At 38.8% G+C, this 23,710-nt stretch overlaps 2 protein-coding genes across 2 annotated transcripts in view; both read left to right on the plus strand.

Annotated features, from left to right (window-relative positions):
• Positions 1-1,556: 1,556 nt before the first annotated feature.
• On the plus strand, positions 1,557-23,692 carry LOC124361389 (protein ELYS-like). Its single transcript, XM_046815437.1, has 6 exons — positions 1,557-1,654; positions 2,828-2,868; positions 6,315-6,495; positions 18,963-19,164; positions 19,585-19,720; positions 23,422-23,692. The coding sequence occupies exons 1-6, from the start codon at positions 1,557-1,559 to the stop codon at positions 23,598-23,600; spliced, it is 837 nt and encodes a 278-aa protein (XP_046671393.1). The 3' UTR covers positions 23,601-23,692.
• LOC124361390 overlaps positions 23,640-23,710 on the plus strand; it is a 42,464-nt gene continuing 42,393 nt past the window's right edge. Inside the window, exon 1 of the mRNA XM_046815438.1 lies at positions 23,640-23,643. Coding sequence (XP_046671394.1) covers positions 23,640-23,643 — 4 coding nt within the window. The remainder of the gene's footprint in view (positions 23,644-23,710) is intronic.

Here is a 23,710-nt window from a genome sequence, read left to right on the forward strand (position 1 = left end):
CTTTTCATCTGTTGTACATGTCCTTTTCCACAATCTGTACTGCCCTGGTAAGAGTAGCTTGTAGATATAAGCACCCATTCAGCTTCCCGCCGACCAGCGATAACACAGAGGCACCTTTTCATCTGTTGTACATGTCCTTTTCCACAATCTGTACTGCCCTGGTAAGAGTGGCTTGTAGATATAAGCACCCATTCAGCTTCCCGCCGACCAGCGATAACACAGAGGCACCTTTTCATCTGTTGTACATGTCCTTTTCCACAATCTGTACTGCCCTGGTAAGAGTGGCTTGTAGATATAAGCACCCATTCAGCTTCCCGCCGACCAGCGATAACACAGAGGCACCTTTTCATCTGTTGTACATGTCCTTTTCCACAATCTGTACTGCCCTGGTAAGAGTGGCCACCCATTCAGCTTCCCGCCGACCAGCGATAACACAGAGGCACCTTTTCATCTCTTGTACATGTCCTTTTCCACAATCTGTACTCCCCTGGTGCGAGTGGCTTGTAGATACCAGCACCCATTCAGCTTCCCGCCGACCAGCGATAACACAGAGGCACCTTTTCATCTGTTGTACATGTCCTTTTCCACAATCTGTACTCCCCTGGTGCGAGTGGCTTGTAGATACCAACACCCATTCAGCTTCCCACCGACCAGCGATAACACAGAGGCACCTTTTCATCTGTTGTACATGTCCTTTTCCACAATCTGTACTCCCCTGGTAAGAGTGGCTTGTAGATACCAGCACCCATTCAGCTTCCTGCCGACCAGCGATAACACAGAGGCACCTTGTCATCTGTTGTACATGTCCTTTTCCACAATCTGTTACTCTCCTGGTGCGAGTGGCTGGAGATATCAGCACCCATTCAGCATCCCTTGAATTTGCAAAATTATAATGCAACTAAATGTATTAAAACACTGACTGAAAACATTAGACATGGTAGACCTGAGATACTTTGCAATAAACACCCATGGTTTTTTTTAATCCTAAATTTATGTTATTTGTAGGTGAAATAACAAGGTTTCACTGTAGGACTGCTAAAAATAACCAAGTGATTGCCCATTATAAAATTTATTAAAGAATAATATCCTATAATTGGTTTTGTTAAGAATTCTATTTAAATGAAGTTATTCTGTTAGTATTCAAATTCAGTAATTTAGATTAATCCATGTAATTTCAATGTTAAAATCAATTTTTTTAGGTATTGAAGATTATCATCATAGCATTTACGATGAGCATAAACAGAGTAAGCTGATAGAAGTGACACTCAGGGACTTGGCAGACGATATTGAGTGCAGGACCAACAGTGTGAGGCATGGCAGTTCTACCCTCGCTCTTTGGCTTAATGGTGAGTAACTTCACATTGGGAAGTTGGGGAGTCAGTAGTGTAGAATAGGAGTAAGCTGATAGAAGTGACATTCAGAGACTTGGCTGACTATATTGTATGCTGAACCAACAGTGTGAGACATGACAGTTCTACCCTCGCTCTATGGCTTAATGGTGAGTAACTTCACATTGGGAAGTTGGGGAGTCAGTAGTGTAGAATAGGAGTAAGCTGATGGAAGTGACACTCAGAGACTTGGCTGACTATATTGAGTGCAGGACCAACAGTGTGAGGCATGGCAGTTCTACCCTCACTCTATGGCTTAATGGTGAGTAACTTCACATTGGGAAGTTGGGGAGTCAGTAGTGTAGAATAGGAGTAAGCTGATAGAAGTGACACTCAGAGACTTGGCTGACTATATTGTATGCTGAACCAACAGTGTGAGGCATGGCAGTTCTACCCTCACTCTATGGCTTAATGGTGAGTAACTTCACATTGGGAAGTTGGGGAGTCAGTAGTGTAGAATAGGAGTAAGCTGATAGAAGTGACACTCAGAGACTTGGCAGACGATATTGAGTGCAGGACCAACAGTGTGAGGCATGGCAGTTCTACCCTCGCTCTTTGGCTTAATGGTGAGTAACTTCACATTGGGAAGTTGGGGAGTCAATAGTGTAGAATAGGAGTAAGCTGATAGAAGTGACACTCAGAGACTTGGCAGACGATATTGAGTGCAGGACCAACAGTGTGAGGCATGGCAGTTCTACCCTTGCTCTTTGGCTTAATGGTGAGTAACTTCACATTGGGAAGTTGGGGAGTCAGTAGTGTAGAATAGGAGTAAGCTGATAGAAGTGACATTCAGAGACTTGGCTGACTATATTGAGTGCAGGACCAACAGTGTGAGGCATGGCAGTTCTACCCTCACTCTTTGGCTTAATGGTGAGTAACTTCACATTGGGAAGTTGGGGAGTCAGTAGTGTAGAATAGGAGTAAGCTGATAGAAGTGACATTCAGAGACTTGGCTGACTATATTGTATGCTGAACCAACAGTGTCGAGACATGACAGTTCTACCCTCGCTCTTTGGCTTAATGGTGAGTAACTTCACATTGGGAAGTTGGGGAGTCAGTAGTGTAGAATAGGAGTAAGCTGATAGAAGTGACATTCAAAGACTTGGCTGACTATATTGTATGCTGAACCAACAGTGTGAGACATGACAGTTCTACCCTCGCTCTTTGGCTTAATGGTGAGTAACTTCAGATTGGGAAGTTGGGGGAGTCAGTAGTGTAGAATAGGAGTAAGCTGATAGAAGTGACACTCAGAGACTTGGCTGACTATATTGTATGCTGAACCAACAGTGTGAGACATGGCAGTTCTACCCTCGCTCTATGGCTTAATGGTAAGTAACTTCACATTGGGAAGTTGGGGAGTCAGTAGTGTAGAATAGGAGTAAGCTGATAGAAGTGACACTCAGAGACTTGGCTGACTATATTGTATGCTGAACCAACAGTGTGAGGCATGGCAGTTCTACCCTCGCTCTATGGCTTAATGGTAAGTAACTTCACATTGGGAAGTTGGGGAGTCAGTAGTGTAGAATAGGAGTAAGCTGATAGAAGTGACACTCAGAGACTTGGCTGACTATATTGTATGCTGAACCAACAGTGTGAGACATGGCAGTTCTACCCTCGCTCTTTGGCTTAATGGTGAGTAACTTCACATTGGGAAGTTGGGGAGTCAGTAGTGTAGAATAGGAGTAAGCTGATAGAAGTGACATTCAGAGACTTGGCTGACTATATTGTATGCTGAACCAACAGTGTGAGACATGACAGTTCTACCCTCGCTCTTTGGCTTAATGGTGAGTAACTTCACATTGGGAAGTTGGGGAGTCAGTAGTGTAGAATAGGAGTAAGCTGATAGAAGTGACATTCAGAGACTTGGCTGACTATATTGTATGCTGAACCAACAGTGTGAGACATGGCAGTTCTACCCTCGCTCTTTGGCTTAATGGTAAGTAACTTCACATTGGGAAGTTGGGGAGTCAGTAGTGTAGAATAGGAGTAAGCTGATAGAAGTGACATTCAGAGACTTGGCTGACTATATTGTATGCTGAACCAACAGTGTGAGACATGGCAGTTCTACCCTCGCTCTTTGGCTTAATGGTGAGTAACTTCACATTGGGAAGTTGGGGAGTCAGTAGTGTAGAATAGGAGTAAGCTGATAGAAGTGACACTCACAGACTTGGCAGACGATATTGAGTGCAGGACCAACAGTGTGAGACATGACAGTTCTACCCTCGCTCTTTGGCTTAATGGTGAGTAACTTCACATTGGGAAGTTGGGGAGTCAGTAGTGTAGAATAGGAGTAAGCTGATAGAAGTGACATTCAGAGACTTGGCTGACTATATTGTATGCTGAACCAACAGTGTGAGACATGACAGTTCTACCCTCGCTCTTTGGCTTAATGGTGAGTAACTTCACATTGGGAAGTTGGGGAGTCAGTAGTGTAGAATAGGAGTAAGCTGATAGAAGTGACATTCAGAGACTTGGCAGACGATATTGAGTGCAGGACCAACAGTGTGAGACATGACAGTTCTACCCTCGCTCTATGGCTTAATGGTGAGTAACTTCACATTGGGAAGTTGGGGAGTCAGTAGTGTAGAATAGGAGTAAGCTGATAGAAGTGACACTCAGAGACTTGGCTGACTATATTGTATGCTGAACCAACAGTGTAAGGCATGGCAGTTCTACCCTCGCTCTTTGGCTTAATGGTGAGTAACTTCACATTGGGAAGTTGGGGAGTCAGTAGTGTAGAATAGGAGTAAGCTGATAGAAGTGACACTCAGAGACTTGGCTGACTATATTGTATGCTGAACCAACAGTGTGAGACATGACAGTTCTACCCTCGCTCTATGGCTTAATGGTGAGTAACTTCACATTGGGAAGTTGGGGAGTCAGTAGTGTAGAATAGGAGTAAGCTGATAGAAGTGACACTCAGAGACTTGGCTGACTATATTGTATGCTGAACCAACAGTGTGAGACATGGCAGTTCTACCCTCGCTCTTTGGCTTAATGGTGAGTAACTTCACATTGGGAAGTTGGGGAGTCAGTAGTGTAGAATAGGAGTAAGCTGATAGAAGTGACATTCAGAGACTTGGCTGACTATATTGTATGCTGAAACCAACAGTGTGAGACATGACAGTTCTACCCTCGCTCTATGGCTTAATGGTGAGTAACTTCACATTGGGAAGTTGGGGAGTCAGTAGTGTAGAATAGGAGTAAGCTGATAGAAGTGACATTCAGAGACTTGGCTGACTATATTGTATGCTGAACCAACAGTGTGAGGCATGGCAGTTCTACCCTCGCTCTTTGGCTTAATGGTGAGTAACTTCACATTGGGAAGTTGGGGAGTCAGTAGTGTAGAATAGGAGTAAGCTGATAGAAGTGACACTCAGAGACTTGGCAGACGATATTGTATGCTGAACCAACAGTGTGAGACATGGCAGTTCTACCCTCGCTCTTTGGCTTAATGGTGAGTAACTTCACATTGGGAAGTTGGGGAGTCAGTAGTGTAGAATAGGAGTAAGCTGATAGAAGTGACACTCAGAGACTTGGCTGACTATATTGTATGCTGAACCAACAGTGTGAGACATGGCAGTTCTACCCTCGCTCTTTGGCTTAATGGTGAGTAACTTCACATTGGGAAGTTGGGGAGTCAGTAGTGTAGAATAGGAGTAAGCTGATAGAAGTGACACTCAGAGACTTGGCTGATTATATTGTATGCTGAACCAACAGTGTGAGACATGGCAGTTCTACCCTCGCTCTTTGGCTTAATGGTGAGTAACTTCACATTGGGAAGTTGGGGAGTCAGTAGTGTAGAATAGGAGTAAGCTGATAGAAGTGACACTCAGAGACTTGGCTGACTATATTGTATGCTGAACCAACAGTGTGAGACATGGCAGTTCTACCCTCGCTCTTTGGCTTAATGGTGAGTAACTTCACATTGGGAAGTTGGGGAGTCAGTAGTGTAGAATAGGAGTAAGCTGATAGAAGTGACACTCAGAGACTTGGCTGATTATATTGTATGCTGAACCAACAGTGTGAGACATGGCAGTTCTACCCTCGCTCTTTGGCTTAATGGTGAGTAACTTCACATTGGGAAGTTGGGGAGTCAGTAGTGTAGAATAGGAGTAAGCTGATAGAAGTGACACTCAGAGACTAGGCTGACTATATTGTATGCTGAACCAACAGTGTGAGACATGACAGTTTTGTGCATAGTCATTGTCATTTTCTTCATTAACCACCCAACCTGTCCCATCTTCCTAATCAGTATTGCTCTCATTACTACATTAGATCTAGCATGTCTTTGTCTACCCTTAGATCTAGGTCGGTGTAGAATTGACAAAGTTTGAGGTCTACTGGCGTAGACTCGTCTTCATCATGAATTTGACTAATTTAGATTTCAATATAAAAATGTATTACTTCCTCTATTCTGAGATAGTTCATGATCTGGGTTGTAGTCAGGGTCACTACCACACTATCATTACTTTCAGTTTGAGATGTTTCAGGTTCAAAAAATATCACTTACAAAGTTGTCATTTAGGAACTCTTCTTCCGCTACTCTTCTAAGAGTATTTTCACTCGGTTTTGCCCTTGAACGATCCATATTACTTTCACAATTTGCTTACATTTTATTATAAACAAACATGTAAACATAACCACAACATTCTGACAGAACACTCACCAAAACAGCAGACCAACAACTATGAAATCAAAGCATCTCAGCTACAACGTCATTGGCGACCGGCCTAGTTGATCGTAAACTTTAGTCCCTGTTACTGATTGATCAGCTGTGTGTTTGTGCACAATATAACATTATTAAAAGAGGTTTAAACTATGTTCTGTTTACTTTAAAAATAAAAAAATATTGACATTATTGTAAAGCCTGATAACAATGATGCCAACTATATCTGTATCTGTGTCTACTGTTTTGTGTTTTAGAGGAGACACTTCAGAGGCAGAGGTCTGCAACACACCCTGGAGTACAGAACATACTGGGTCGCATGCCACGGGAGTTCCTGGCTGTGTCAGCACTCCGCTACTTCCCCCAGATCTCCACCCTGGCTGTAGGCTACAACACAAGCTGCTTTCAATTATGGGACTTGTCTTCTCTTACCATACTGTGAGTGTGAATCATTTGAGCATTCAGTAGAACTATTTGTAGGCTACAACACAAGCTGCTTCCAATTATGGGACTTGTCTTCTCTTATCATACTGTGAGTGTGAATCATTTGAGCATTCAATAGAACTATTTGTAGGCTACAACACAAGCTGCTTCCAATTATGGGACTTGTCTTCTCTTACCATACTGTGAGTGTGAATCATTTGAGCATTTAATAGAACTATTTGTAGGCTATAACACAAGCTGCTTCAAGTTATGGGACTTGTCTTCTCTTACCATACTGTGAGTGTGAATCATTTGAGCATTTAATAGAACTATTTGTAGGCTACAACACAAGCTGCTTCCAATTATGGGACTTGTCTTCTCTTACCATACTGTGAGTGTGAATCATTTGAGCATTTAATAGAACTATTTGTAGGCTACAACACAAGCTGCTTCAAGTTATGGGACTTGTCTTCTCTTACCATACTGTGAGTGTGAATCATTTGAGCATTTAATAGAACTATTTGTAGGCTACAACACAAGCTGCTTCCAATTATGGGACTTGTCTTCTCTTACCATACTGTGAGTGTGAATCATTTGAGCATTCAGTAGAACTATTTGTAGGCTACAACACAAGCTGCTTCCAATTATGGGACTTGTCTTCTCTTACCATACTGTGAGTGTGAATCATTTGAGCATTTAATAGAACTATTTGTAGGCTATAACACAAGCTGCTTCAAGTTATGGGACTTGTCTTCTCTTACCATACTGTGAGTGTGAATCATTTGAGCATTTAATAGAACTATTTGTAGGCTACAACACAAGCTGCTTCCAATTATGGGACTTGTCTTCTCTTACCATACTGTGAGTGTGAATCATTTGAGCATTTAATAGAACTATTTGTAGGCTACAACACAAGCTGCTTCAAGTTATGGGACTTGTCTTCTCTTACCATACTGTGAGTGTGAATCATTTGAGCATTTAATAGAAACTATTTGTAGGCTACAACACAAGCTGCTTCCAATTATGGGACTTGTCTTCTCTTACCATACTGTGAGTGTGAATCATTTGATCATTTAATAGAACTATTTGTAGGCTACAACACAAGCTGCTTCCAATTATGGGACTTGTCTTCTCTTACCATACTGTGAGTGTGAATCATTTGATCATTTAATAGAACTATTTGTAGGCTATAACACAAGCTGCTTCAAGTTATGGGACTTGTCTTCTCTTACCATACTGTGAGTGTGAATCATTTGAGCATTTAATAGAACTATTTGTAGGCTACAACACAAGCTGCTTCCAATTATGGGACTTGTCTTCTCTTACCATACTGTGAGTGTGAATCATTTGATCATTTAATAGAACTATTTGTAGGCTACAACACAAGCTGCTTCCAATTATGGGACTTGTCTTCTCTTACCATACTGTGAGTGTGAATCATTTGATCATTTAATAGAACTATTTGTAGGCTATAACACAAGCTGCTTCAAGTTATGGGACTTGTCTTCTCTTACCATACTGTGAGTGTGAATCATTTGAGCATTTAATAGAACTATTTGTAGGCTACAACACAAGCTGCTTCCAATTATGGGACTTGTCTTCTCTTACCATACTGTGAGTGTGAATCATTTGAGCATTTAATAGAACTATTTGTAGGCTACAACACAAGCTGCTTCAAGTTATGGGACTTGTCTTCTCTTACCATACTGTGAGTGTGAATCATTTGATCATTTAATAGAACTATTTGTAGGCTATAACACAAGCTGCTTCAAGTTATGGGACTTGTCTTCTCTTACCATACTGTGAATGTGAATCATTTGAGCATTTAATAGAACTATTTGTAGGCTACAACACAAGCTGCTTCCAATTATGGGACTTGTCTTCTCTTACCATACTGTGAGTGTGAATCATTTGAGCATTTAATAGAACTATTTGTAGGCTACAACACAAGCTGCTTCAAGTTATGGGACTTGTCTTCTCTTACCATACTGTGAGTGTGAATCATTTGAGCATTTAATAGAACTATTTGTAGGCTACAACACAAGCTGCTTCCAATTATGGGACTTGTCTTCTCTTACCATACTGTGAGTGTGAATCATTTGATCATTTAATAGAACTATTTGTAGGCTACAACACAAGCTGCTTCCAATTATGGGACTTGTCTTCTCTTACCATACTGTGAGTGTGAATCATTTGATCATTTAATAGAACTATTTGTAGGCTATAACACAAGCTGCTTCAAGTTATGGGACTTGTCTTCTCTTACCATACTGTGAGTGTGAATCATTTGAGCATTTAATAGAAACTATTTGTAGGCTACAACACAAGCTGCTTCCAATTATGGGACTTGTCTTCTCTTACCATACTGTGAGTGTGAATCATTTGAGCATTTAATAGAACTATTTGTAGGCTACAACACAAGCTGCTTCAAGTTATGGGACTTGTCTTCTCTTACCATACTGTGAGTGAGAATCATTTGAGCATCTATTAACACATTCACTGTGGCAAAAATACAAGGGAGGGATGCTGAAAATTTGTTTTGTCAAATCTTACGTTGTGTTGATAGAAGACGGGAATGATGGGTCAAACTGCAATTTCGGGGATGTGTCCGGTTAAGCTTGGGCCCACATGTGGTCCCGCCGCATATCCTGAGGGTAACGTAATGACGGAACACTGACGCGATCTGAGTGTATTGATTGTACCGCACAGTCACTTATTTGCTGGATATAATCTAGTACAGTTCCTGTTACTATTTATTTCTCCTTGTTTCTCTCTGTTGCAATTGTTTCTCCCTTTTTTAGGGATTTACTGGACACTTCTTTGGGAATGAATTTCCCATCAGAACACAACGTTCCTGTGCAATAGGTTTTTTTGGACAACAGTTTAGAGGCTAGGGCGTAGCTATTATTAAAATTATCCATATAAACTGAGTGCCCGTACCCCAAGTAATCCTTCAGAAGATGTAGGACCACTTTTTCAACAATAATAATTGATGGTGTGCTTGGTCTGTGTTCTGTAAAATAGGAATGCACAGTTTATTGGTGACACAGCTATAACCTCAATTCATCAATAATTAGTTTCAGACTACCGGTGTACCTTAACCTTAACCTTAATTTTAACGTATACTTTTTTGACAGTATTATACTTTATTACATTATTATGACTAAGAAATTGCCAAAGAATCCTTGTGGTAATTGTCTCAAGAATGTGACCAAGAACAGTATTGCAGTGTTATGTAGTAGCTGTTTGCAATGGTACCATCGTAAATGTCTTGATAACTTTTCAGATGAAGAATACCAGAAGGTTAAACTAAAACAACTAAAGTGGACATGCTATGAATGTAGTAAATCAAGTATTCAAAATGTTGAAAACAAAGAAGAGGATGAAGTGGTTACGGCTGAGCTAGTTCAGCAGATTAAAAACCAGGACTTTAATAATAAAAACACTATCGAACGATCTTAACCAATCATGTGAAGAAATACAGCGATTGAAAAATCATAACACACAATTAGAAACTCTTGTACTTACGAAGGAAGAGACAATTATCTTATTAGAAAGAGAAATAAAAAAGTTTAAAAATACACTGGCCATAAAATAGTGACAAGACAGGCAATGATAAGACCAAGCCTAGGCTAAGTTTGGAGGTAGGCCTACCAGAAACCTTCTCGTCAATATTGAAAAAAAAGTCGAATAGAGCTAGGCCTACAACCAAACCTATGGAGAAAAAAGGTTTTGAGACCCCTAACCGCTATGAGACTTTGTCTTTAGAAGATGAACCTAGCTCAACCTCCGAGAGTGAGGATATATTAATTGAAGCTCAGACTAAGAAGAACAAAAAGCAAAAAAAGATATGGATATGTGCCGACAGTCACGGTAGAGATTTGTCATGGGAAATAAATCAACAAGTATCCTCTTATGAAGCTGTTGGCTTTGTGAGACCAGGTGCTCGGACAAAACAAGTGGCTGAAATTTACAATAACCTAAATGAAGTTGAAAGTGAAGATGTAGTAGTTCTTATAACAGGTACGAATGATGTATCAAAAAATGAATCATTGGAAGCTGTTCAAGAAATTTCCAGTCTATTAGAATTTAATGGTAGGCCTACTTGCAATATTATACTTGTAGACTTGCCAAAAAGGCATGACTTAGTGAACTGGTCATGTGTTAACACTGAAGTCAACAATACAAATTTTGCTCTAAAAGAACTGTGTGACAAACATAAAAATGTTACTCTAGTTAAGGCTAGCACGGCAGAGAGAACACTACATACAAGACATGGGTCGCACTTGAATTTAAAAGGGAAAAAGTGGCTGGCTAATAAAATTGTGGAAAGTGTTAGGCGTATGTCAGTAGGCCTGGTTTGTCCCAACCTTAGTGAAACTACTCATTCGGAAAACTCCAGACATTCTGTAAGGAGCCCTCTAAAATAACTTCAATTAATTTCTTACATCAGAATGTACAGTCTTTATCAAATAAAGTTCAGCTGCTTGAACAGATTTTATCTGAGTATGACATAGATTTTCTGTGCATAACAGAACACTGGATGTCGGAAGACGAGTTAAACGAGTACTTACTTATTAATGATAGGCTACTAGTGTCTAATTTTTGTAGAACAACTATTGGTCATGGAGGGACTGCTATTTACTCAAGATACTCTTCTCAACAAGTAAAGGTAAATCAAGCAATTAATAGTTTGTCAGTTGAATTGAACTGTGATCTGTGCTGTGTTGAAGTTGTTGACCTGGACCTAGTGCTGGTTACAGTTTACAGGAGTATGAATGGAGATTTTATTTCTTTTCTCAATACAATGGAAAAAGTACTATCATATATTAATAGACTTGACAAAAAATCTATAATTTGTGGAGATTTTAATCTAAAATTTTTAACTAGTGATAAAGACGCAGACCAGTTTGTGAACCTGTGTCTTACTTATGGCCTACAACTGACCATTCACGAACCTACTCGAGGTAAAAACTGCTTAGATAATTTTTTTACTTCTTTGACCTTACAAAATTGTACTGCTACAGTTATTAACTGTCATGTGAGTGACCATTTGGGACAGCTATTAATTGTTAACAATACTTATAAGGAAAATAGCTCTTATCTTGCTAAAAAAGAACTGTCATATATGGGTCCTAGCTTAAAGACTGTTCCTATTCTAAGTGACTCTAACATCAATGTATTCAGATTTTACCTTGCCAAAGAAAAATGGAGTGATATTTTATTTGCTAAAACTAGTGTAAATGAAATGTTCAATGCTTTTATGCTCACAGTTCAGTATTACTTTAATTTAAGCTTTAATAAACAGGTTAAGATTAAAAGGAAAAATACAGTAAATATTGGTTCTAAGGCTAATGTAGAGTGGTACACTGATGAGCTGTGTGCTAAAAAAGATAGGCTTCACTTACTTTATGAACATTTAAAATCTTCAAAAGGGCATGAGTTTGAAATGTATAATGTATTGTACAAATCTGAAAAAAAAGATTATCGCAAGCAAATTAAACACACAAAAAAACAATATAATTCTAAACTAGTAAAGGAGTCAGGAAATCAGAGCAAAACCCTTTGGCAGATTGTAAATAAAAGTAGGAAAGGTGAAACTAAAACAAAAGACCCAAATATTTTTTCATCAGATGAATATAACAGGTTTTTTATTAACATTGCCAGTAATGTAAAGCCGAAATTAAACAGTGTAGCAGCTAATGGGCTTAAAGCAATGCAGTATGTAAATAATTGCAAGGTACCTGAGCATATGGTAGGGTTAAGTTTTAGCTATGTAACTGAAAAAATTGTCTTGGATGCAGTTAGTCATTTGTCTAGTAAGTATAGTAAGGACCATTATGGCTTGAGTAACGTTTTACTGAAAAAAATAATAGATTGTATTTTGAATCCTTTGACAAGGCTAATCAATTTATGTTTGGCCCAAGGAATTTTCCCAGATTGTTTAAAAATAAGCAAGGTCATTCCTATATTTAAGAAAGGTAAAAAAAGATGACTTGAATAATTATAGGCCTATAACGGTAGTTCCTGTCTTTTCTAAGGTCTTAGAGTTAATCATAGGCAAACAATTAATGTTTTATTTTGAATTGAATAGGCTAATATGTAACAATCAGTTTGGCTATAGAAATGGGTTATCTACCACACATGCCCTTATAAAGCTAGTTGAGGGTATACATGATTGTTTTGAGGGTAAGGACCTTGCTGCGGTCACGTTCTGTGACCTCAGCAAGGCCTTTGATTGTGTTTCACACGATCTTATAGTTTCTAAGCTTGAGTATTTTAGGGTAAAGGGTGTGGCTCTTCAAATCTTTCAATCCTACCTTGAGAACAGAGTACAATATGTACAAGACAGTAATGAATCCTCATGTCTCTTGCCTGTCACGTGCGGTGTTCCGCAGGGATCTGTTTTGGGTCCTTTATTATTTATTATTATGGTTAACGACCTCAGTAGTAATATTCCTGCGGAGATTATTCTCTATGCAGATGACACTACTGTCTTAAATAGGCATGATAGTGAAAGTCTGGCATTAGAAAATGCTAAATATAATCAAACCCTCATTGAGAATTGGTTGGCTGCTAACGAACTAGTGTTAAACAAGGAAAAAACCAAAACTGTATTTTTTTCTCTTAAAGAAAAAAATATGAACTTAGATAGTCCAATGTTTTTAGGATTAACTTTAGACCCAACCCTTAATTGGCACCAACACATATCTGTCCTCAAAAGTAGGCTTAGTAAAAGCATTTACGCTTTAAAAAGGTTAAGTGGTGAGTTGGAAAGGGAAGGCCTAAGGCAGGCCTATTTTGGTTTATTTCATGCCCATATGTCTTATGGTTTAATAGTATGGGGTGGTGCTCCCAAGTCAGAAGATATATTTGTTGCACAAAAAAAAGCTATAAGAGTAATTACTGGTTCCCATAGATTAGCCCATTGTAAACAATTATTTATTGAATTAAGAATATTGACTTTACATTCCCTATACATATTTCAGTGTCTCATGTACTTGAGAGCTAATTTAGACAAGGTACATACAAGAAGCTCCATTCATTCCCACAATACTAGATCTGCAAATTTAATTAATGTACCACAAAATAGGCTATTAAAAAGTGAAAGAAATCCCATAGTTATATCAAGCCGATTAATGAATAAGTTACCCGACCCAGTCAAGAATTTAGAAAATGATAAATTTAAAATCTGTATCATAAATTTTTTATTAAAAAATCCGTTTTATAAAGTGGAAGAATTTCTTTCTGAGAGTTGGTCCGAATTGGATTTTAGCCTGACCTGACGCTTTCCAAGAATCTTTTGTCACTTTGTGCTAAACAAATATATGTTTAAGTAAAATAATATCTATTTATTGTAATGTCCAATGTGTTGTTTATTATAATGTTTAAGTTAGGCCTGTTGTAATTTATAAAATGCTATTTTGATTAAAATATTTACTAGTATTGTAATACTATATTGCTGTTATTTATATTATAGGGCCTACTGTAGTCTTAAAATAGTCCATTGGCTTAGGTTATATTTATGTAAACAATGGCTTGTGTGTAGAAATATTAATCTCATAGTTACATGACTTGCCTATGTATTCTATGGAATATCTTGTGGTGAATAAAGATTCTATTCTATTCTATTCTATTCAATGTTGTCTAACTGATTGGAATACAACGAAAATTTTACTATGAAACCCTGGTGGTCAGTAAGCGTGTATAATTTCACACCATACTTGTGACGCTTACCCTGGATGTACTGTCTGGAGCGTAACCTACCCCTCCAAAGCACCATAGCTTCATCAAGTGACAATTCTTTTTGGGGGTAGTACATAGATTCATTTTATTTTGTAAAATAAACAAACTTGATTTTTTCAGTAGGATTGGCATGATCGAGGTTGTTACCACTTGGCCTACTGAAGTGTAGACATCGCAAGATCGAGAGAAATCTTTCTCTGGACATAAATGAGCTAAAACATTTCAGGTTAAATAAATAGTCCGTTTTCCAATAGTCCTGCACGCGGTTCATCTTGATGGTGCCGGTAAGGATCAAAATACCCAAAAATGTTTTTAATTCTGGCACTGTCAGATCCTTCCAGGCATTGATTCGGGATTAGGGGGTCAGGTTTGGCTGAGCATAAACATTGTTCAATGCATAAGACTTGCTTAGCTTGCAAATGTTCTGAAGGAAAATATCGTCCAGAAGGAGATTGAAAAAATCAATCGGAGAGCCAGTACCAGGAATCGGCACCACCAGCAATGAATCGACCAGTTGACAAATTCAATGCTTTGTAACCCACCTGTATGAATGCTCCACGTCGGACATACCACTTCAATATCAGCCTCATCTTCACTGGTGTCTTCATCAGATGATGATTCTGAAGTGTTGTCAACAATCCTTTGCATAGGGTCGATAGATCCGTCACTGTCATTTTCGTCCATATTCCTAGCTCTACCACTACTCAGACCGAAACAACTAGGCTGAGAAGGATCCATTTTGGTAAACAAAAACAAACTAAACACTCACAATTAAAAAACACAACCGTAAAAATACACAAAAACACTTAAAAGAAGTGAAGTTGAAAGTGGGCCCACTTAGGGGCCAGCCACGCACGGGTTACGCCAGAACGGAGGATACCAGGGATGACTCTTGGACGTCACTGAATACACGGCTGCAAATCAACCGTCTACTGCGAGTGGCGAGACCACACTAAGACAATGTTTGACAAATGGCGCGTGGGCCCTGATGTGGGCCCGCCGCACTGAACGGGTTTTTTTTTTCTCCCTTGGGGCGGCCTACTGCCATGCACTTAAGCTTCAAGGGCTTTTTGCGCACCCCGGAAACACACCATGAGGCCCACCCCTGAAAACAACCTATCAAGTCCTCCTGGGAAAAAACCACCCCTGTCCAAACTACCAAAGGTGCCATACCGCTCTCTTGCTATTGCAGGGCAATCAAAGAGCAGGTGCTCAGCAGTCTCCTCCTGCTCATTACACCTTCTATAGAGCAGATCCTCCTGAAGGATGCCGACTCTGTGAAGATGCTTCCTCAGATGACCATGTCCCGTAATGAGACCAATAACCTAAGAAGACATTGATCTGTTTAATGAGAGAAGGTCCGAAGCCACTCTGTAGGAAGGTGACTGTAATACCATTCTACTTATTCTCAAACCCCGGATGCAACCTCCACCTTCTCTCATGCTCCACGCGAATCCATTTCGAGACAACCCTAGAGGATTCATACCTTGGAACACCGCAGAACGGTTGAGGGCCCGTCATAATTGTCGCTGAGCCCTGGTTGGCCAGGGCATCAGCTCTCTCGGTCCCAAGAATCCCCTCATGACCAGGAACCCAACAAACGGTTACATTGTTGATTCTGGCAAGGGAGGAAATAGCCTGATAGCAATCCCAAACCAGTTTGGATTTGATCACGCAAGAGTCCAGCGCCATCAGCGCTGCTTGACTGTCCGTGAAAGTATTAATCGTCTTGCTCCTATATCGCACACGAAGATTCTCACGAGCACATTCCAATATAGCTTGCGACCTCCGCTTGAAAGACTGTCGGATACAGACAGACCCATAGGGACCACCAGCTCCTTACATGGTCTCACTCCTAGAATTCCAGCGTAGAGCCGTCTCTGAACCATTCGAGCTCCGCTGGTGGAAGAGGTTTCCTTCCCTCTGACCAATCATCCCTAGAGGGTACAATAATCCTAAAGGGTCAAAGGAAAACTTTTGTTGCATCTGATCAGAGATCATGTGCAGAAAATCCTCCTGTATCAGGGTGCTAATTCTGCAGTGCCCACCGCTGCAGCCTGACCAGAGTCACATCTGCTGAAGACAGTAGGCACTCCTCCTGGCCATAGCCCGAATGACAATGTCCAGTGGGGCGAGGTTAAGACAACAGTCCAGAGCCCCGCCTGGCGCACTAGGAAAAGCCCCAGTGATAGCAAGGCAGACCATCTTTTGGATACCCACCAGACGAGCTACCACCGTCTTGGCCTCCGTTTTTGGCCACCAACCGACAGCTCCGTACATTAGTGCAGGTCTGACCACGGAAACATAAAGCCAGTACAAGAGCCTCGGCTTCAGTCCCCAGGGCCCACCTATCACACGTCTGCATTGCATTAGAGACCATTTCCCCCTGGCAATGACCCTTTCTAGATGAGGTCCCCAGTTTAGAACCCTATCTAGGATCACGCCCAGGTACTTGACCTCAGACTTCAGCTCAACGGGAGAGCCTTTGAACAGAAAGGGACCAATGCCCTCCATCTGTCGCCTCCTGGTAAAGGCAACCTAGGTGGGGTTGACAGTGAGGCCAACCTCATCGCACCAATTTCCCACCATGTTCAGAGCAGCATTGGTCAGTTCCGTGATTGTTGTGTTGAACTTGCCACTCACAAGAATCACAATATCATCTGTGTAGCCTTGTGCAAAGACACCGCTGCTATTCAAAGAATTTAGCAGGTCATCCACAACCAGGTTCCACAGAAGAGGAGAGAGGACGCCGCCTTGCGGACAGCCCCTCATAATTTTCGCCCTAACACTTGCTCCCATGAGGGTTGTGACGTCAACCCTATCCGTGAGCAAGGCCCTTTTCCAGTCACACACCTGACCATCAACACCACGTCTTGAGACCGCATTGATAATGGCCTGAGTGGCTGTATTGTCAAAGGCTCCTTCGATGTCTAGAAAGACACCTATGGCCGCCATAGGGCTGAGTCGCTTGACCTTCCTGGAGTGTAGGCATGCTGGTTAGGATGTAGAGGTCGCTCCAAAAGAGCTCCCTCCTAAACAAACCTGGCAACCATTTTCTCCATGGTTTTTAAGGAGGAAGGAGGACAGGCATATCAGCCTTAAAGACTTCGGCCGATCAATGCCCGCCCTCCCCTGCTTCGGTATGAACACTACTCTGGACATTCTCCAGGATAGTGGGATGTACCTAAGAGCCACGGAGGCTCTGAACAGTCTGCACAGCTGGGGAAGGAGATTATCCAACTGAATGGGTTAAAACTGGTTGTAGGCTATAACACAAGCTTCTTCTAATTATTGGAGTTGTGTTCTCACCTTATTGTGAGTGTCATTATTTGAGCACTTATTAAAACTAGCTACTTCCATTTGGTAATATTCATAGAACTCTTTAATTATTCCTAGAAACATAGCTGTTTTTGAAACTTGTCATATCAAAGCTCAGTTCATTATGTACATTTCACTGTTTCTTCATGCAATGTAGATAACCTCACGTTAGAATTTCAATTAGTCTGTCACAATTATCAATGCTTATATGAATGTACATGTGAAAATATTGGATTTGTTGACCCAGTTAAGTATTTAGGCGTTTTTATTGATAGTGGAATAAACATGTGGAGTACTTGGAATCAAAACTCAAAAAAATCAATTATGCTTTATATTATATAAGGAACTTTTTAAGGAGGGAGCATTTAAATTCTCTTTACAGATCTTGGTTTGAAAGTACAGCTCGTTATGGCATCATTCATTATGGGGGGACTTACCCTACAGTATTCAAATCAATTGTAATGGTACAAAGGTTTGCAATAAGAACTATCTGTTTTATAAAAAAATCAGAGAGTATGTCTTATTTATTTTTGCAGAATAATTATCTTACAATTGATCAGTTGTATTTGTTGACTGGTTTGTTGCATACATATAAGTTTTTTGGCAAATATAGCTTGAAACAATTTAATGCTCCTACGCGAACTTCGCAATTCATTACTGTTTCAACGCCCAATTTCAGAAAAGAATTTTGTAGAAGACAGTTTTGTTTTGTTGGAAAAGAAAATTTCAATAAGATTATTGTACACTTTGGTAAAGACATTTTAAATGAAGGGAAACCTCGTTTTAAAATGAAAGTTAAGAGCGCAATTTTCAAAAACGAAATTAATATTTAGTAATGGTATTAGTCTGCATCTCAGAAGCATAGCTTATATATTTTGTGTATTGACAAAATTCAAAAATCGTTTTAAACTTTGTTCGCATTAAAAATATATTTATTAAATGTTAATTATATATGGTTTATTGTTGATATTTCTTTTAGAATTTATTGTATATTGTTCTTGATCTGTAGTTCTTTACTGTATATTATTGTTGGTTTGTATTTGTTTATTTATTGCAATTTTTTTGTTAGATGTAGCTTTAAAAAATGTATTGTTGGTAATAGTAGTTTATTTATTGTTGATATTTTTGTGAAAATTGGCAGTTAAATAATTTGCCACGGAATCTACTGTTCAGATACTTGTTCTGTTAAACATAGAAAATACATGTTACTTTGTTAAAAGTTAAAAGTGTTGATATAATGACAAACTAATAATTGTATCAAGACTGGCTGACAACTAATAATATATGCCTTAATTAATTTTGTTTCTTGTGTTAATAGTATTTCCGCGCAAGCTCTGTGAGCTCTCAGATTGTTTAAAAGTATTGTAATTTTTCTTTAAATAAAGCATTTGTCTACTGAGTCCCTGATGTTTGTAAAGGTATACGTCGGCACTGCTGGAGGCGATGTTACCTGTGTTCTCATTTATGCTCCTGGAGCCTTCAGACGACCCTCGCCATGTCTGCTACCTGTGGTCCTTGCACCACTCTGTAGATGAGGATAATCTCCCCTTCGCCGGAATGTACCTTCTCAACTATCGGGAGAAACACTTCAGCAACTACAGCATGGTTCCATACTACCGGGTAATAACATATTGATTTTATAACGAAATATTTATGTATTGTAACATTAGGACATCTAAAATTAGCTATCTTGTCCTTCTTTGTTGATTTTGTACCTTTACGTCATTACCTGTTCAAGTATGTTTGCAAGTCAACCATTTTGACAAATTGTTTACTTGACTAGCAAATGTAAATTACATTTTGTTTGTATATTCTTCTTGGTCTAGCATTTATTCCACACTCTTGTGTTTCTTTGGCATCCTGTTTCTCAATTTTTGACTATTTAAACCACCTCAACCATTTGTTATTTTACTAGAATTTAACGTTATTAAGTATATCACGAAAATAATTTAAAGTGTCTATTCCTTCATGTGAAGTACTTATAGGATTGGATTTTATGCTTCCAACTTTGAAGATCAATGTGGTAATTTCTTTCCACAGGGATTCTCATCGTGTTCGATCCGTTATCAGTTAGACTTGGGAACAGAGCTGGACAATGTGGTCAGTGGCCGTATCATCTCCTGCCAGGGACTCCACCGCAGCCACACCAAGTCTACTCCTGCGTGGCAACAGGAAGGTATATGATTTCACTCAGTTATCAATGACACGCTGACTCCTTGCAATGTTTTTATAGAGAAAAGTGGTAATTGTTTTGAATTATCTTTATTTCCTTAAGCATGTTTTTATGAAAATAATGATATATAACACATGATCTTTGAATGTATATTTGTATCTAAAAAGTGGCTATTAAGAAACTATGTATTTTGCTTCAAAACAGCCCAGAACTTTAAAGTGATTTAATTACCACTTGGAGGGTTAACCGAACAACAGCAGACACTACAAGTCATTGGTCGACCATATCTGAGGATGGACTGGAAATAAATAAACATTTTGTATATAGTTAAAAGGTACAAAGAATGTAAATGTTTAAAAGGTGACAACTCTGATAAGCTGAGTCCCAGTTTTGCTTGTTACCTAGGAGGTTGACAAAGACTACTATTCTGACTCTCATCTCCACCAGCTGACGTAGCTGGTATATCATAATGTCATTGTTTAAATTAAAGCAGCTCTTTCTTTGGGTCTGTGAGTGCATCAATATTGTCTAAACTACTTAACAGATTTTGATACCGTTTTCACTGTTAGCTTTGTTATGATCTATGGCAGGTTTCTAGATATCAAAATCAATATTGTATTCATAGAAAGTAGAGAAAAGTTTGCATAATGTTAAAATTTATATTTTGAGTGCTTTCATTGTTAATACTGACTAAACCTTACGACTTGTAATAAAATAATGCACTGCAGAGTACATTTCGAACAGACCTACATTAAAGTCTCTGAGGGTATACATCTATCTCAAAAGAAACCTCACAATAATAACTTTTCTCGTTTAAAGTGAACATTTTTATTAGCATTTCCGAAGCTATTTAGATCAATAAAATATCCATATCAATGCATAAATATGAAGTCAAGTTACTCAAATCACATTACTAATTCTAGAAATGAGATAAGTATTACCCGTGTGTTTCGGTTGCGCGAAATATAATCAAAGAACAGCGTCTGAGTTCTGATTGGTCGAGTGGGCATCATACCACACTTCATTACAAAGTACAATGGTGATATCGAAGATTAACTAAGGTCAATTAAAACCGATTAGTAATTTTAATACCTTAGTACACTTTTAGATCATCTAATTTAGCAGTTATTGTAGGATTCAAATGATGATATTAACACATTACTAAAACAATCATATATCAGGCCATATGAAAATAAATTAGATCTTAACACTAACATGAGACTTTTATTGATCTATTCAAGAAAACATGTATTTTTCAGAATTATTACTCAGAGTTGGTAATGGAAATTTACTACAAGTCAATGGTAGAATAATTTGGACAATGGAAATCTTTGTGTTCTGGTAAATGGCGTTCTATGATTGCTTGACCTAGTATATCCCGATATCAATAATGTAAGTTGTAAAACTATAGCTTGGTTCAAGTCAATGGTAGAATAATTTGGACAATGGAAATCTTTGTGTTCTGGTAAATGGCGTTCTATGATTGCTTGACCTAGTATATCCCGATATCAATAATGTAAGTTGTAAAACTATAGCTTGGTTCAAGTCAATGGTAGAATAATTTGGACAATGGAAATCTTTGTGTTCTGGTAAATGGCGTTCTATGATTGCTTGACCTAGTATATCCCGATATCAATAATGTAAGTTGTAAAAACTATAGCTTGGTTCAAGTCAATGGTAGAATAATTTGGACAATGGAAATCTTTGTGTTCTGGTAAATGGCGTTCTATGATTGCTTGACCTAGTATATCCCGATATCAATAATGTAAGTTGTAAAACTATAGCTTGGTTCAAGTCAATGGTAGAATAATTTGGACAATGGAAATCTTTGTGTTCTGGTAAATGGCGTTCTATAATTGCTTGACCTAGTATATCCCGATATCAATAATGTAAGTTGTAGAACTATAGCTTGGTTCAGGGAGAGAGCAGTTCTACACTTACAAACGAACAAAAAGACAAATTAAATACTTTAATTCTTTCAAAAATTGGTTCACAGATGCAAACATACCTCTCTGCAGATACTATGCTAGATCTTGATGAGGCAATTCACTTTCCTAAAGAATTCCTGAATTCCTTGTAGCCCTCTACAATACCTCTGCATAAACTAGTTTTGAAAGTAACCTTAATCCCCCTAAATTATGCAATGGTACTTATTTACTGATAAGATCTTTAAACACCTACATAATAGGATGCACAATACTGACTGGATGTGGAACTGGAGAAGTTGTTTTGATTATGCAATGGTACTTATTTACTGATAAGATCTTTAAACACCTACATAATAGGATGCACAATACTGACTGGATGTGGAACTGGAGAAGTTGTTTTGATTATGCAATGGTACTTATTTACTGATAAGATCTTTAAACACCTACATAATAGGATGCACAATACTGACTGGATGTGGAAACTGGAGAAGTTGTTTTGATTATGCAATGGTACTTATTTACTGATAAGATCTTTAAACACCTACATAATAGGATGCACAATACTGACTGGATGTGGAACTGGAGAAGTTGTTTTGATTATGCAATGGTACTTATTTACTGATAAGATCTTTAAACACCTACATAATAGGATGCACAATACTGACTGGATGTGGAACTGGAGAAGTTGTTTTGATTATGCAATGGTACTTATTTACTGATAAGATCTTTAAACACCTACATAATAGGATGCACAATACTGACTGGATGTGGAACTGGAGAAGTTGTTTTGATTATGCAATGGTACTTATTTACTGATAAGATCTTTAAACACCTACATAATAGGATGCACAATACTGACTGGATGTGGAACTGGAGAAGTTGTTTTGATTCCTCCGAATTTTTTAATCCCTACAGACTTATCTTTCAAATTTCAGCTGCTGAAATTTCCTGTAAAATTATCTTTTGTGAAGACCATTAATAAGCCACTCGGTCAAACTCAATATCGCATGACTAGATTTAACCCTCCTAATGATAATAAGAAACTCACAGAATCATACACTGGTTTTTGTCTTTGCACAACCTATTTTTCAAATATTCTTTTAGAATAGGTGCTAAATAATAAGTGTTATAATATATCAAATTGTTTTAGAAACCAGAGAAAATTTTAAAATAATAAAAGTATGCACATAATAGAGTATTGTTTTTTATCTGTACATAAATAAGTATGTACTATTGTTTGATGAATTCTTTTGGCAAAAGGAATATCATATAATGATGAATTAGTTTCACTGTCACTATCAATTTTCACAACCGAACTAACATTCCACCGGTTTACACTCATCCAGACTACCTGACAAGAGTTCTGACAAAGAAATATTGTCATGCACTTAATTTGCTGATATGTCACTTTCATTGTCAGAACTAATATTTTCATCATCCAATATTTCATGTATATGATTTGAACAACGAGGATGACCCACTTCACAACATAGCAATCAAATTTGTAAACAACTACCCTACATAATAACCTAGCAACAGTAGCAGCAAAGAACGTCAAGGCCGTGCAGCACATCACCAGCTGCATAGTCCATCAGCTGTATGCCGTGCGGCATTTGGATCGATATCAGCTGACATCCAGTAGTATTACAAAACATACAATTTATAAAATAAATTGGCCACGGCCACCTTCACACAACTGACTCTGTTCTACCTGTACCAGTGGTATCGTGAATACATGTCCATAGTGATAAGTAACAGTGTGCCATTGTTTGACAGAAGCGTCCAGTGAGGAGGCCACGGCCAGCCTGTTGTCCATCGTGTGGGAAGTATGGGTTCCTAACCAGTTGGCCACCTTCACACAACTGACTCTGTTCTACCTGAACCAGTGGTATCGTGAATACATGTCCATAGTGATAAGTAACAGAGTGCCATTGTTTGACAGAAGCGTCCAGTGAGGAGGCCACGGCCAGCCTGTTGTCCATCGTGTGGGAAGTATGGGTTCCTAACCAGTTGGCCACCTTCACACAACTGACTCTGTTCTACCTGAACCAGTGGTATCGTGAAT

Source organism: Homalodisca vitripennis, chromosome 4 (genome assembly GCF_021130785.1).
Source record: "Homalodisca vitripennis isolate AUS2020 chromosome 4, UT_GWSS_2.1, whole genome shotgun sequence".
NCBI classification, from domain to species: Eukaryota; Metazoa; Arthropoda; class Insecta; order Hemiptera; family Cicadellidae; genus Homalodisca; species Homalodisca vitripennis.

Excerpts from the sequence above, each read along its gene's own strand:
- LOC124361389 (XM_046815437.1), top strand. The coding sequence starts at position 1,557 with ATGGAAGTGACACTCAGAGACTTGGCTGACTATATTGAGTGCAGGACC. Across the intron at positions 1,655-2,827 it reads ACTCTATGGCTTAATGGTGA|TGTGAGGCATGGCAGTTCTA; the intron begins GTAACTTCACAT and ends CTGAACCAACAG. Across the intron at positions 2,869-6,314 it reads CCTCGCTCTATGGCTTAATG|AGGAGACACTTCAGAGGCAG; the intron begins GTAAGTAACTTC and ends TTTGTGTTTTAG.